We start from the raw sequence: 17,109 nt of genomic DNA, 5'->3' as shown, positions 1-17,109 counted from the left end.
TCCTGAGAACCCTGCAGAATCAGACACGAGACTCCCACCTCCTTAGTGACTGGCCACAGGGCAGCGGCACAATGAAGTCCCCCTCCCTGTGTCCTGCACTCTAACCTGTGTATCTGTATCCCCCTCTCCCAGTGATGAGGTGGCACACCTGCTGCAACACAGGTTGCTGTGCTCCAGTCTGCTGGGGCTGCTGTGAGCCTGCAGTAGCTGGGGAGAACAGGAGTGAGCTGAAGCAGGGCTCCGTGAAGGGCTGGCCACTGCATGGGGGGGTTACGGTAGGAGGAGTCTGGGAGCCGCTATTTGTAGATTCCTCTGATGGATGACTGCTGTGTGTGTACGAGAGAGAGAGAGAGAGAGAGAAAGAGAGGTGGCTTTTTTCCTTTCTTGCTCTTACCCTATTCCCTTTTCTCCTGGCTGGCAGTTGAGGGCTTGAGAGAAAGGGAGAGAGACGAAAAAACAGAACAGCAGGAGAAGCAAACTTCAAGAAAGTGTGTGTGAGAGAGAAGCAAGAGAAGAAGTGAGAGAGGGGACTGCTCAGACGTTAGGTGTCAGACAAAAATTAGACTAGAATAAGAATATAGAAATACTTCTGTTAAACTAGTAAAAAAATTTACCCTGCTGTGGACAGTTTTGCCACTTTGACTCCTTCCTGGTTAGTGGTTCAGTTTTTTACCTGCGGGTAAAGCTGACAGGCTGGTAGAGGTCTTGAGTATGCCTGGGACACGAGGCAGCGACTATAGTGCCAGGGGTACCCCTGTGGGGCTGTCCAGAGCTGCCCTGTGGACTCTGCTGTTGGTCATCCTGCTTGGTAGCCATACCTGTGCCTGTCCCACACTTTGCACCTGCAGTGGCACCACAGTGGACTGCCATGGGCTGGGCATCAAGACTGTGCCCCGGAACATCCCGAGGAATGTCGAGAGGCTGTGAGTAGATGCAGGGCTGCTTCAGTGTTCGTCCATCTGCCTCTCTGTCTGTCTCTGTCAGTCTGTCTGTCTGTCTGCTGACTTGTTTGTCTTCCTCTTTGTCTATCTGCTTATCTGTCCACTTGTTTGTCTGTCTGTCTACCTTGCTATTTTTCTGCCTACTTGTCCGTCTGCTGCACATGACTGTACCTGGTAGATGTAAAGAGAACAATAGTGTGGCGAGGAACCCCGTAGGCACTGGTTGCAGGATGCTGAAGGATGTTGCACATGTGAATTATATACATGACAGCAGAAACACTGGGAGATCTGGGGAAGTCATGTGGACGTGAATTTTCCTGTCAGCCAGCAGGTTTCTTTGCATACATGTGTCAATAATAGTTGTGCTGATACTTTTTTGTTACAGATGTTGTTTTTAACTTGCAAAGGTTTCAGACACTTTCTGAAAATGTTTTTAGCTCTAATTTTGTAAATGACGATTGTTGTGAAGTTTTGTTATTCTAAAAAACAACAAAAATGTTTAGTTAAATTGAAATCTCTACAAGTAGTTGAAGACAACTTGATGACTCTTTAGAGACTCGACTGCTCCCGCTGAAACATGTTCTCTGCAGCCTAAATCCAGAGAAGGAGCACTCCACATGCACCAGGGCCCTCTCCATCCTTCCCATAGTCCCATAAATTGCTACCTTTGTTCATTTAGCTGACATTTTTCTCCCAAGCAAGTTATTTGCCCAACTTATTTTATACAGCAGGGCAACTTATTCAGACAACTTTTAGATAAATACCTTATTCAAGGGTATTATGGCAGTAGGTGAGATTTGAATCAGCAACCTTCGGATGCATAGGCAGCAGCACAAACCATTGCGCTGTCAGCTGACCCGTTGTTAAATCATTAAATTATGTATAAAATCAGATAAATGTGCATGTGAATTGTGGCTTGCACAGTGAGGCTTCCGGTGAAGGACAGCACAAGACAGACAGAAGGCTCTGAAGGCTGCATTGCTCTGGGTTTGATACCACTTTAAATATTCATTTTGAAACCAGCACTGAGACATGGCAGGAAGTCGATTGTTCTATTTCAGGTTTAGAACATTGAAATGAATTATACATGTGCTGGGGAATGAATGAAGAAGACTGTTGAGAGTGGCAGGTACTACACATTTAATTTCTAAGAACAATGTTTTGAAGACTTGTTTGGTTCTTGTGTGTGTGCATACGCCAGTGACAGCATGTTGTTGAGCTGATTTAATGAAATCAGATTCTCTTTTCAGTGGCTAAACCAAGACACATCAAGTGGGCATGTGGATGAATTTTCATGAGGCTTGGCCAGATCTAGAAGTGTGCTGATCTAAATGGATTGATTAGTGTCCACAAAAAGACTTTGGGGGGGATTAATCAGGGTGATTGCTGAAGGCAGATGCTCTGCGCGGACACCTTGACAGTTACAAGGCTTTGACTAAAAAAGCTTGTGATGTGGATGTTCTCAGGATAATTCAACAAATGATATTTATAACTATAGAAGTTTTATAGTGTCAGCCAGCTTGCCAGCGTTTTCAGCATGTCTCCATACATATCAGACATTCGCAAGTCAAAAACATTTTTAATGTTTGTATTGTTTAAATATAATTGATTGGGCCCATATTCCTTTTGCTTTTCCTGTATCCACGTTTGTTGTGTGTTGTGATGTCTGTAGTGCATTTACAATACTTTTTTATGGCATTGCAGTGCAAGTTTATAGAGTAATAAATACTATGAAAACTTGTTCAGGAAATGTAGAAATTCTCCTCTTGAAACAGATGTAGCGTATTCTCTAGTCACTAGATGATAAGCAGGGGTTATGACAGATATGGTCTGAGTGCAGTCAAGAGCTCCTGAGCTTGAGGATGTGGTCTTAGTGGACAACATCTCAGCAGCTGTTCTGCGAGCCAGTTGGCCTCTTCAGCCCTAACCAATAAAGACAGCAAGGCTCTGGGAGCCAGAATTGCCACAGGCTGTTTGTTGGGGCCAGAACTATTTGGCAGACATGTCCTTCTGTGGACTCTCCATAGTTGTCTTATCCACACTAAAAAAGTCTTGCTAACATTGGGCTAGAAACGGTGGATTCCCATCTGCACTTGTCAGTTACGGTTTCCATCAAATCTGACCTTTCCCCCGACACAGGCTTTCTAGCAACTCCATGTACAACACTCCTGCCCTCCACTGTCATGCATGATACCATAGCCAATAAACTGCTCTACATCTTTGCATTTCAACTAATTTTTTAAAACCATCTTAAAAGCCATATTTTATACAATTTGTATAAACACCCTTGCTGAAAATAATTGTAATTGCATTTTCAGATCAATGAATTCCTGACAATGGAATCATGCTGAGGAATTATGCTCACTTCAAAGACTTCTGGCTCCCTTTCTTGGTTCATTTAAAGTGCAGCATGCTGTATCCTCTTTAAATCATTACCTTTCACAGTGCACCTTAGCACGTTTTCCAGGCCACAGCTATGACTGTGGGTTCCATTTCTGCTCCCATGGACCAGGTCTACTGGTGAACAAGTCTCCTACTTATTCCTCTATCTCCGTTCATACAGCTATTTCTAAATTGCTGGTATTCAAAGGTTTACCTGTAATACAAGTTTTACTATGGCATGTCATCAGATTTAATAGATTCCAGTTTTCCAGTGGGTGTGTATCTGTGTGTGTGTGTGTGTGTGTGTGTGTGTGATAGAAGATAACAGGTATTTCAGACACAGAAGATAACTCAGTTCCTGTGACATATAGAAAGTAGAGACAGGTACACAGACAGAAACAGTTCAGAAAGTGGCAAGCACAGACACAAAGAGAATTTATTACCTGATACTGACATACACCGAGAGTGACAGTGACACGGACACTGAGAGCTTATTGTGTGTGCAGTGAGGAATGCCACTGTGCATATTAAATATTACTGAAGTTCTCACTGGACCCCCAAATTTATGTGCTATAAAAGGGTTCTGGCTCTGAAATGACACTCCACACTCAGGTGTTTTGCATATGTTTATGAGAGACAGAGACTGTGTTATGGGACCTTAAATCTGACCACTGAAAGCTACTGACTCCATCTGCATTTTGACATAACTAATTATAGTTTAATTCAGACAGGAGCTAAACATCCCCTATGCTCTGTACTAATGGTATCCTGAGAGCAGGAAGTGTGCTGGATTTCTTGACCCTAAGCCTGCAGGAGCTGAAGGGATTAGTAGACAGTGGACAACCAAGGGAAATGCTGCCTTCTGCTACAAATATAAATGTTACAGAGAGGAACAAAAGATCCCACTCTACTTGTGTTTTCTAAATTCATTCAGATTGTTGGAATGACATTAACTCTGTATGTTTATCCTTGAAGACAGCTGAAATTATGGAGCTGCTTCAGTGTTTTATGATTGCATGTCCTGTGGCAGTTCTGATTATGAGTGAAAAGGCGTAAAGGTTTCATGCCTTTATTGAGGGACCTATGGTGTATGGAAGCAACTCCTGAAATAGGGGTGTCTGTAAACTGTAGGCTTTAAAATATCTGAGGTCACACCGCTTGGCCAGGGGAGCACAGGGATATGACCTCAAGCTCTTGGAAGGGGTGGAGGGGGAGGGAGCCTCAATGAGCTTGGACAGTGTGACTCCCTGCTGGGCAGTTCCTGATGGATTAGCTATGATCCCAGTGGGAATGATGCTGAATGAGCAGCCTGGTGGAACAGTATCAGAAGACACATGTGCTCCTTAATTGACACATCAGGTTACTGGAATGATAGCGGCTGATTGGTGTCTCTGCCACGCAAGCACACGTAGCTCTATTACTATGGCTTTATTTAATGGTTAGAGTCAAATAAAAAGATATTATTTGTCCTTTGACTGAAAGAAGACAATTGGCAAAACTGTAAAAAAGTGTCATGACTAGAAATTTTTATTTTTGGTTCAAAGAGTGAGAATTAATTGACACTAGTCTGAGATAACATTTTCCTTTGCCCTGTAACCATTAGTCTATATCCATGGGGAATAATCTGTAATACAAAACCTTAAGACTACAGTTGATACAGTTGAAGGAAAATACCAGCAATCTAAAATTAATATAAAGTTAAAATATAAAAATAAATAAAAATGGCAGAATTGTAAATCCATGATCATAACAACTACAAGACCATTCATGTCAGTGGAGACACAACTTTAGGAAGCCTATCTTTATAATGAAAAATACCACTTCATGATGCTAAGCAGTTGAACATCTTTGCTCTTCAAACCATGCAGCTAACAGTCAGTAACAGTGAACGACTGCAAATTGGTAGGGAGGGTTATGTATTCCACTATAAAAAGGAAGACACTAGCCTTTGATTGCTAACTTCGATGATTTCTTTAACTTTTACAGCCTTTGCTTAAGTTGTGTTACTGTCCACAAATAGGTGCCACAACTCCACTACTAGACAGTGATTACAGACAAATCTGAATACAAACAGGGACCATTCATCAGCCTGCTTCATGTTGTGTTACAGGAATTCCTCACAAAAATCTGCAATAATTTGAATTTAATGCGTAGATGAAGGTAGAACCAGCTCTTGTGACAAGAACGTTTGTCTCTACAAAGCTGGACAAGCTTTTCAAGGAGCTTTTTGGAGAATGTCAAGCTCATTTCACACATGACCGGATGTGTGTATGACCTTGGGCTGAGGGGGGAAGGTAGTGGGGTATGTGCCTAAGGGGAATAGGACATAATGAGGGTTTGAAAACACATGGGAGCATGGGGAGGGGTTTCATGGTCATTGATGGCCAATCTGACTACAAAATGATCTGTTCATCTATGGTGTGGGAGTGTGTTGGGGGAAGGGATCTAAACTTCACTCAGAGTAATTTAGAGAAGCCATTTGCAGTTCACTGCTGATAGGACTCATTACTGTAGAACACATGTACCATCCTTCATGAATAACAATCCTCTTTCAGCCATTGTTGACGTGCATATCTCATGTTACAAAACATTTACAAACACCGATACAGGAACATTACAGAACCAGCACAAATTAATGAATTGTATTAACTAATTTATAAAATTTCTTGCTTTATGACATACTGCAAGCTAAAATAAGCATTGCTGAAGATGAATGAAATGTGGATTTCCATGGTAGAAGAAATTTGAAGGCACTAACAATTAATGCTAGTGATTAATACAAAACAATAAAATGGTTTCAATTATACATTTTTATGAAATATTAAAGATATCAGGCAATTATGTCGTGTCTATGACCTGCAGTCTTGGAGAAATCCATACTGAAAGCACTGGTCGGTCAAAGGGATCAAGGAAAAAGGGGCTACAGATGCCATTACATTTATCACTCTGTGTTTAATTACTGTATTTTTTTAGATCCTGCTAGTTAAACATTTCTATGTAAACATTTCAAGAGTTTTACTGGCATTTTAACTGTTACTCTGGCCTTCAGACAGAACCCATCTATGATCTCAAATCCAGTCTGAAGTCTAACTAATCTGGTGCAGGTGCGTGATAAATAAAACTGACTAAATTCACATTCGGGTTACAAACTGTACCTGAATTTCATGTGTATTATCAAAAAGTATGTTATTATTGGCTAACACTTAGATTAATGGAGACTGAATCTTGTGGCAAGCATTTCTTGAATATTTTACCATTCAAATGAAATATTAGCTGAGATAATGAGGTGTTGTATACTAGAGTGTCTATAAAGATAATAATAATATGATATACCTCAGTAATTTTACATCTTTTTATATTTTGAATGTCATATTTAATCGTTACTATATATCATTTCTATTGCCGAACAATCTCCTTCCTTAAAGATTTCTGGTACTGTATCAGACATATAAAACTAATGTTGCCGTTAACATTTATAAACATAAAACAATAAATTGTTTCTGAGTGAAAACAAAGGTATAACTGTAAAATATTTTTTCTGCAAGGAATAATTCGAAACTGAAAATAAAAATGTAAAAAAATGTAGGTCTGAGTTTTTACTTTTGACTCCTGGATAAATCCTGGTGGATTTATACAGAGGTGTAACTCAAAAAATTACTGTATATAACAAAATAAAGGTCAGTTTCTTGTCAGTCGTGATGTCACTCCACAGATGCTCATCTACCCCATACACCTCAATCTACCAAGTGAAGGAGTTAGGTAGATCTTTTCTGTGCTCTTTGAGTCAGTGCCATACACATTCACTAAACTTCTTGTGATTTGCTTTTACTAAACTGGAGATGATTAGATTAAGGTGGTGGTCACGGGATGCTGCTGTAAGGTATAACTGTATGGAGATAACCAACAACTGTACTGAGCAGTATACAAGGGGTTTTGTTTAACTTGTTTTCACAAATTAACATTTCAAACGTGCTTTTACCATGTTAAATACCAACTGAACAATGACAGGGTAAAGCAGGTAGTTTGCCTGTTAGAAAACAATGTAGAGTGTTTTTCAAGTGAGCCGTGTGTAGTGTGTCCATGAAAGAGTGTTTCTGTGCTCCTTTAGTTATATGGCTAACTAAGGCACATGACTCCTGAACCCTTACTCACTTTGTCCCCCTGTAAGACATGGTCTTACACACAATAAAAGCCCATCCCATTTCCTCCAGTTCTGCTAATTTAACGCTGTTGCTAACGAATATTTCTGGAATAACTAGATTATATTTGGAGATTTGGCGGGGGTGCGGTGGCGCAGTGGGTTGGACCGCAGTCCCGCTCTCCGGTGGGTCTGGGGTTCGAGTCCCGCTTGGGGTGCCTTGCGACGGACTGGCGTCCCGTCCTGGGTGTGTCCCCTGCCCCTCCGGCCTTACGCCCTCTGTTACCGGGTAGGCTCCGGTTCCCCCGTGACCCCGTATGGGATGAGCGGTTCTGAAACTGTGTGTGTGTGTATTTGGAGATTTTTCCAAATGCAACAGACATTCTGGAAACATGCGCACACAGCTTTTTGTAGTGTTTGCTATGCATACTTTTACCCCAGCCCTGGCTGGCATGTCATCTACTATTGCACAATTTAAAATAGGCCTCTTTTTCTTAGGGACTTGTGCTGGATCAACAAAATGGATATAACGTATTTATCATTTTTGCAGTGTTTTGATTTAAAATCTGCACTTTTAAGGAACATGAAGCGTCAGGTCCTTAACTTGGTCTGATCTGTTGGAAGGAAATAGTCAAAGTCTGTCGAGTCCTGGCATCGCAAATGTTTCTCAAATTGCATGTGGCAAAGCAACAAAAAATAAAGATCTCCCATTGAAGGAGAATACATGGAGCTGAGATATGGACTGTATTAAGACATTCTGCCAAATTTTGATATGTTGCTCAGGAAATAAAATGCCAAGTTTCACATTTTTGGACCACTGAAAATCCTATATTTGTTTCTGTTGGACCCAGCAGTAAAAACAGTGCTTGAATAAATACATTTTAACATTTTTTTTCTCAATAATCAAGGAATTTAGGAGTTTTTTCACAGCTGTGACTGTCACGCTTCATTTACCACACAAGCAACTTAACATGAAATCATGTTACCAGCTCAAGCATTACAATGATATTACTTTGTTTGAAAGTACTAAGTTATGGTGTATTTAAATAATTTTACTGTTTCACTGTAGATTTTGAAGACCTAACCATGCCCTGCAAGTCTTCAGAGCTTGTTCACAGCAGGCCACCTGTAGGTCTCCTCTGGGAACCAAAGCAAAGTACAGACTAACCACCTGTAATGAACATCACATGTGTAGCTGGCCTCACTAATGAGTCCCACTGTATTATTTATCTCCTGCAGTCACTGCACCTGCATATACAGGCCATCTGTCTGTAATGACCACTCCTGTGATCCCAAGAGTGGTCATTAGATGTGAATCTGACCATGCTATGAAAACTATTGAGACCTGAGACAGAAATTGTATGAAAGATATATTTTGTTTCGGAATAGAGGCTGTGCTAACTAGAAGTGGTTTCTAGAATCTTTCAGTTGATAAGAGAGGGAATATTGCTTTCCACCTCCTTATTTTAAGGGCGGGGTGAAATTTCTGGTTCTTAATTAGTTTAAGTAGTTCATTAGTTTCTTTCCGTTCTTTGTGAAAAAAATTTGTTTTTACTACGGTTTTTTCCTTTGTTGACATATACATTAAATATTTCTCGATAACACAAAACGGTAGTCCTCCAAATACACACACACACACACACACACACACACACACACACACGCACACAATCTGAAACTGCTTGTCCCAAGTGGGTTCGCGGTGAACCGGAGCCTAACCCGGCAACACAGGGCACAGGGCTGGAAGGGAAGAGGACACACCCAGGATGGGATGCCAGTCCGTCCCAAGGCACCCCAAGCAGGACTCAAAGCCCAGACCCACCAGAGAGCAGAACCCGGCCAAGCCCGCTGAACCACTGTGCCCCGTCCAAATAGAATCTGTCAAATATTCTGTTTCTGAGTATTGTTTATTTGGATTCTTGAACTATGTAATAGATGCTTTCTTGAGAAAGATGTCCAAGACTGAGGGTGAACTATACTCAGAATGTATGGGTAATATGTTGGAAGATTACTGAGGTTATAGCACTGATCTTAACTGGTTAATGTTAACATTCAGGAAATATTCGAGATTTACTTGTTCATATGGTATTTATTGCTCAGAATTGGGGTGGGAAATGTTTCTCAAACTGCATGTGACTAAACAACCAAAAAAAACAAAGATGTTCTATTGAACATCTTCTAGAAAAGGCATGAAGCTGAGATATGGACTGAATGAAGATATTCTGCTAGATTTTGATATGTTGCTCAGGAAATAAATGACATGTTTTGCATTTTTGGACCACTGAAAATCCTAGATTTGATTGTAGGGGGGGGGAGGGGGCAGCTGAGAGCATAGTGGTTAGGACTCCTGCCTTTGGATCCAAAGGTTGCAGGTTTGGATTCCAGCTATAGTACCCTTGAGCAAGCTTCTGATGGTAATTACTCAGTAAAAATAACCCAGCTGTTTAACTTGGTAAATCATTGTAGATCATTTAACAGTGTAAATGTCTTCTGTGAAAAGTGTCAGCTAAATGAATAAATGTAAGTCTCCCCAGAGTAATTTGGGATGTCTTTAGATAGTTTGACACACGACAGCCACTATATTAGAGCACTTCTGTTTATTCTTTAGGTATCTGTGATGATGTAAAATAGCATATCTTTTATGTCAATGTTAATACTCAGCATATAATTTTAAAAGCAATCTCACATTATGGATGACATTTGCAATCAAATTTCTCAGCCATTCCTATTTGTTCAGCATAGAATAGAAAGTCACTATATTATAGATTTAATTCTATGTTTTTGTGACATGAAAATGATACCCACTTTGAAAAGGAAATACAATACAAGACAAAATGTATAATACTCTTTTGAAAATTTTTATTTTCATTAATACATTCCTACATTACGTCCTATATAAACCCTGTTAAAAAGAAACATACTGTAACTATATATAAGTGTAAAATTCAATTGTTTAAAAGCATCAATAAATTGGTTGTCTGGTGTCTATAATGTAGACACCTACTGGCACCCATTGTGATTTCTAGTTATGTATTTACACACTTTATTACAGACAAAATATGGCAATATTTTTTTTATTTTGCAAATTTATGAAATCTTTGAAAGTTTTAAAGTTGAGTCAGTATTGAATCAATATAAGAAAATGCCTGAATAATCTCTTTTAAACTGAGTTCATGATAATTAATTACTGAAACTTTAACTCAGCATATAGTTCTAGACCGGTTAATAAATCAACAAAAACTTGGGGTGCAGCTGATTAACTTGTTAAATATCATTGGCATTTTTCTTATAAATTATTTATAATCATCATTTAATGTTTCATGAAAATTATTATGAGTAGTGTTATAAGTAGTGTGATTGCACTCACTCTTAGAGCCCACATTAGGAAACAAATTGCATTACGCAATACCGAGGGGATAGCAATTAGTTCTACACTGTTTTGGAGCATAGGTCCAGATCTCATCCCCTTCTGTAATACGCCTGATCAATGTACTTAACCTGAACTGCTCCACTAAAACTACTCACCTGTCCAAATGGGTAAACCATGGTAAGTAGTATAACAATGTAAATTATATAAATGATGATTATCTTCCTTGTGTTCTTTGGATTTTCCATTCAGTGCCATGGCATGCTATTGTATATGCTGGTTTTTCTATCCAAACACATTTTCTCCATTGTTTGGACTGAAGAACTTTGCTCCAATGAATTTTAAGCAGGGATAGGGATGTAATACTAAATTAATTTTATTTTGGTTGATTACATTTTAGCTTGCTAGAAGAACCTCAGGTACGTTTGTGTGCTGCAGCTGGTAGTTGTCACTGCAGTGCTCATCAGTGACATAGACATTAGAAACCAATACATTTTCCTCCTTCAGCGTTTCATTCATATCATTGTGATATAAACAAAGCAAAACTAAAAAAACTAAATATTTCCAAAGAAAAAAAATCCGATATGAGACATGAAATTCCTCAGGTTGTTAGGAAATAGTGAAAAAAGTAACAGAACATAAAATATTTTTGTTTGAGTTTAGGCAGATCTTTACTAGTTTGGCCCAAAATGTCCTGGGTATACAAACTGAGGCTTTCTACTCTAGGGGTACTGACAGCATTTAAGGTTCACTAAAGTTTGACCTTTTGCCATAGGTCAGGTAGGTAGCCTGTATGAAATCTCCATACATTTGAGTTATCTGTAACTAACTGTTGTCTGAATATTCTTTCATTGCCGTTAGCATGTAAAGTAGTTGTATGCTATGTAAAATTTATTGGCGTAATGTAATCCATTTTACATGTCAATAGATAAATGTAAGTGTTGCAGCAGTTCAGACAGTGGGATATGTGATTTACTGTACAAGACTGCAGGAGAGTGGTGTATCAATGTTATGTTTCTCTTACAGGGAACTGAATGGAAATAACCTCACTCGCATCAACAAGAATGACTTCTCTGGGCTGAAGCACATCAGAGTCCTGTAAGCAATCTTCAAATTTGTTTGTATATGTTTGAAAGGAAACCAAGCTACCGTGCCTGGTTATATTTTAGGTACAGTATATGTATAGTTTTTGCCCTTGAATTTGATCAGATTTTTTTCATTTCTTGTAATGTATTTATAGAGCCTGACAGAAAAAAACTGACCAGTACAATAGATTCTTCATGGTTGTATGGGTTCCATGCACAGCCCCCAAAGGAAAAAAGTCTCTGATATACAATAGTGAGAAAACAGAGAGGGAAAAAAAGGCCACGGTGAAAAGTGAGCAGATATATTCAGTGCTGTGAAACAGTATTTGTCCCCCTTTTCAATATTTTTGTTTTTGTCCGGTTTTGTAAACATTAAATTCAGGTCAGATCTTTTTGTCAGTTTAAGAAGTATATGAATGGAGCCTGAGAGAGAAAAGTCATGACTTGTTTTTATAGAATTTGTTTTGTGTGGAAGGTAATGAAATGTTTAGTCATAGGCAGGATAAAGTAATTAATCAAAGTCAGTAACTGGTTGTGCCTTCTTTAGCTGCGATGACTGCAACTAAATTCTTCCTGTTGGTGTTGACCTGGGTCTCACATTGTTGAGGAGGAATTTTAGCCCACACCCCATGCAGATTTTCTTTAGCATAGCAACATTGCATTTAGCTCAGCGAATTCTTCTACACAGCACTGTAGGACTGTGTTTACCACCACAACAATGCACAATTTAAAAAAAGCTTTGCAGATGCAACCAAAATAAATATGCAAACATGAAGGCTGAAGACTCAAAACACTTCATTATCAGTACGTAAAAGACTAGAATTGGTATGGGTTCAGTGCCAAGCATAAAAATACAGAATAACAGCAATATATTAGAAACCATAATATACAAGCATTATTTTACATGAGTGCACACGGCAATAGTGTGCAAAGAAGAAGTGCAAATATACAGCCTTGGAGAAATACGCTGTGTAAACTACTTGCAAGATGTAGTCCAAAATTGCAGAGTGTAACACTGAAAAAGGAGAAAGAGCTGCAGAGATCGCGTGTAGTCCTAGTGGACATTTTGTCAAATGTGCCTCCTTGCAGAAAATTATGAAATTACAGATGGATTATATACAGTGCATTCAAAAAGTATCAAGGTCCCTTCAGTTTTTTTTTTTTTGCTTTTTTTGACAACCTTATTCTAAAATCATTTAAATAATTTTTTTTTTCCATTCATCAATCTACACTCAATACCCCATAATAATTAAGAAAAAAATGGTTTTAGAAATATATCTAATTTATAAAAACTGAAAATATCTTGAAATATGAAAATATCACAAGTATTCAGACCCTTTACTTAGTACTTAGCTGAAGCACCTTTGACAGCGATTACAGCCTCGAGTCTTCTTGGGTATGACTTGACAAGCTTTGCACATTCTGCCATTTTTCTCTATAGATGCTCTGAATCTCTGTTAGGCTGGAAAAAAAAAAAAGCATTCAGTGGGCAGTTATTTTCAGGTCTCTCCAGAGATGTTCGATTGAGTTCAAATCCGGGCTCTGGCTGGGCCACTCAAGGACATTCACAGAGTTGTTCCTAAGCCACTCTTGTGTTGTCTTTGCTTTGTATTTAGGGTCATTGTCCTGTTGTAAGGTGAGCTTTTGGCTCAGTGTGATGTCCAGAGTGCTCTGGAGCAGGTTTTCATTAAGGCTATCTCTGTACTTTGCTCAATTAGGCTCTTCCTTGACCCTGACTAGTCTTCTAGTCCCTGCTGCTGAAAAAAACCACAGTATGATGCTGCTATCACCATGCTTCACTGCTGGCATAGTATTGCGCAGGTGAAGAGTGGTGTCTGGTTTCCTCCAGACATGATACTAAGAACTGAGGCCAAATAGTTCAGTCTTACTTTGTCACTGTCAGAGTCCTTTAGGTGCCTTTCTCTAAACTCCAAGCATGCTTTAATGTTTTTTTTCTTTACTGAGGAGGGGCTTCCGCCTGGCCACTCTGCCATAAAGCCCAGACTGATGGAATGTTGCAGTGATGGCTTTCCCCCTGGAAGCTTCTCCCATCTCCACACAGAATCTCTGGAGCTCATCCAGAATGACCATGCCTGAGCAAAATTTCAAGTGTCATAGCAAAGGGTTTTAATACTTATGTCAATGTAATATTTCAGTTTTTTATATCTAATAAATTAGCAAAAATATCTAAAATCCTGTTCTCACTTTTGCATTAAGGAGTACTGAGTATAGATTGATGAGGGAAAAAATGCATTTCAACTATTTTAGCATGAGGCTGCAACATAAAAAAGTGAAAAAAGTTAAGGAGTCTGAATACTTTCTGAATGCACTGTAAATTGCCATTAATAGTCATGTTTATAATAAATGAAAAATAGCTATTTTCCTCAGAAAATAGAATATTTAATTCACATTCATCTTATTCATGTAAACTTCCAGTGAGAAGATATATGGGCATCAGGTGAAACAACTGCAGTGTACACTATAAAGATGTAATCCTTTATATTCCCCACAGCAGTTCAACAACCATTTTACATTTTTCCTACAATTCCCATTATCTCAGCTATTTATTGTGAACATTTGTTCCTGCTTGAATGTGATGCTTTTCAGAAACACAGGTTGTTACAATACTGAATTTTCCTTTTCTGGAAAAAAGTGTATTTCTTGCAAACTGTTGTGCCTAACCATCTTGTTTAAAAATTATTTTTACTTTTAAATTTTTTAGCACTAGTCAATTAATGAATATACTCACGTCTTTATACTTTTTATTCACTCTAAATTTCTGTCAAACAAATGTTTTTCTCAGTTCCAAATAGGACTAAAAATCCAGTAATGTCTTTCTATTCCCCCTTAATGAAGGGACCTCCTTGTCTCTGCAAAACTTGGATGCATGTTGCATCAGATTATTAAAATCCATCCAAAGCCATTTACATTTTTGTTTTTACTAAGAGTTTGTCTTGGCATCTAGTGTGACAAATATGTTTATACCGAGAAGCTGTATCCTTCAGAAATGTCCTTTAAAGTCTGTAGTGCTAACCACAGGCCCACGCTACAGCGAGGTAATCCTTCTCATTTCGTTCCGCCACAGTGGCTTTCATTCTCCTTACCTGGGTCTGCTGGCCTCAGCCCTACGCTCTACTGACAAACCTGTATGTCTGCAATGCTTGAACCACCAGACCACACTGCCTCCTTCCTGAAGTACACTGCCTCTTAGTTCCTCAGTTCTAAACCCTGATAGGAAACACTTTCCTGGCCCTAATCCTTTTTTGATTTTCTCTGCCAAGTCTTTGATTCTTTAGCACCCAGACTACACAGCTGTCTAGATCCTTGGGTTCCGTTGCCCATCGACATGACCAGACAGTCAGGGAGGCTACATAGGGCAGGTTTCAAAGTCTCTAGTCTAGCAGACTAGACAGCCATTACCATCAACAATTTATTCTCTTGCTGTTCTTCCCACAGTCAGTTGATGGAAAACCAGATCGGCAACATCGAACGAGGAGCATTTGATGATATGAAGGAGCTGGAGAGGCTGTAAGTACTCTGGGCTCTGGGGCAAAAACCACCATGTTTTTATTAGCGACCCAGAATGAGCTTCTTTCAAGTCAAATGAATGTTAAAAACAAGACAAAATTAAGACTTATATCTCACAACTTGGTTGGAGTATATATGACTTCTCCACTATATAAATATGATAACCACAACCACAAGGGCCTTTATAAACCTACAGACTTACCATCCATCCATAAATATCTTAACCACTAGTTTGTTAATGACATTGTACATTTCAGGCCATGGAACTGGAACGAGGTCATTGCAGGGCACCTGATTTTTTCTTCTGCAGTATTCTAAGTAATTAAATAAATCTGAACATAGCAATACGATAATCTCTGAACAATAATTTTAAGCATTTTTTTGAGCGATATTACTTTAAAATGTAGCTTTTTGTCTGAGGAAATGGCTTCATTTGTCTCTGCAACATAATTTTCTTCAGTGCAGTAGACTTAAGCATGAAGCAGTAACTGATATATAAAGACTGTTGTTTGGCATCTACAGTTTTTTTTTCCCTTTATATCTCTGTTATAATTAGAACTTGCTTGATTTCTGTCAATGAAACAGTTCCCTTAATGGTACTACCAAAAATACAGGTGGTCAGTGGATGGTGTTTTGTAATTTTTAAATAAAGCTTTCTATTTAGTTTTCCAGAGTATACAGAAGATCTGCAACCAATGTAAAACACTTTAACTGGGTTTTCAATTCTTGCAGTCGCCTGAATCGCAACCAGCTTCACCAGCTTCCTGAGCTGTTGTTCCAGAAGAATGCTGCTCTTTCAAGGCTGTGAGTATCCTATCCCATTTACTTGGTGTTGCTACGCACATAGAGTGACCACAGCCTTTTGGATTGAAGCAGTGCTGAATTAAACTCTGCAAGAATAATGCTTTGTTTATGAAGGGCAAACATGAAAGCTGTCAGTAAGATCGTTTTGACATTTTACGTTTTGTTTATATGCCTAAGATGGCACTTAAAATAAATTCTGATTGCAGCTCAGAGTATTCGTTCCTTACCTGTTAAGTCAGTCTTTATCTTTACCCTCATCAAATAATTTCAGAAGTCATTAAGAAAAACATGAAAACTGCATCAAAATGATTGACTGACTTCAGTCAATTACACATTACTCTAATTTTGTAAAAAAATATCTTTTTCTCTACAACAAACAAATACATTATTTCCCATACATCATTTTTTATAAAACTATATTACAAGTGCCTGTAGCAGCTTTGTAATAACAGCAAAGCACTCCTTTAAATTGTCTTATACATGTTAGCTCACTAACAGAGGACAAATACATTTCAAGCATGCCCTCTCTACTTGTTTGAAAGTAGAAGTCATCCAGACTTCCATGGATATTTAACCAAACTCATTTGAAGGTTAAAAACACTGGATAACATTGTTTTAAATGTTATAATATCCTTAAGGTTTGTCTAAATCAGTCGCTGTAGGATTATGCTGTTCATTCACTAGGTGACTAACCTAAAGGATGAAATATCCAAAAATTTTGGATTGTTCTGTCCTGAAATCCACTTGACTCCTCTTCTATTATTAACATTGTGAGTTTCCTGATAGTTTATTCCACCAAAGTTTTGAGCTAGAGTGAAACAGGACTGTTGAACTTTCTAGGTATCTGTTCCATTTGAACAATGT

General features: G+C 38.7%; 1 protein-coding gene across 1 annotated transcript in view; it reads left to right on the top strand.

The window, feature by feature from the left end:
• Positions 1-578: 578 nt before the first annotated feature.
• slit1a (slit homolog 1a (Drosophila)) overlaps positions 579-17,109 on the top strand; it is a 121,232-nt gene continuing 104,701 nt past the window's right edge. Inside the window, exons 1-4 of the mRNA XM_018766017.2 lie at positions 579-923; positions 11,855-11,926; positions 15,370-15,441; positions 16,174-16,245. Of these exons, the coding sequence (XP_018621533.1) occupies positions 712-923; positions 11,855-11,926; positions 15,370-15,441; positions 16,174-16,245 (428 nt within the window). The 5' untranslated portion in view covers positions 579-711. The remainder of the gene's footprint in view (positions 924-11,854; positions 11,927-15,369; positions 15,442-16,173; positions 16,246-17,109) is intronic.

This window comes from Scleropages formosus, chromosome 8 (assembly GCF_900964775.1).
Source record: "Scleropages formosus chromosome 8, fSclFor1.1, whole genome shotgun sequence".
Lineage (NCBI taxonomy): Eukaryota > Metazoa > Chordata > Actinopteri > Osteoglossiformes > Osteoglossidae > Scleropages > Scleropages formosus.
The sequence above is the reverse complement of the archived record's forward strand: the minus strand, read 5'-3'. Positions and strand labels throughout refer to the sequence as shown.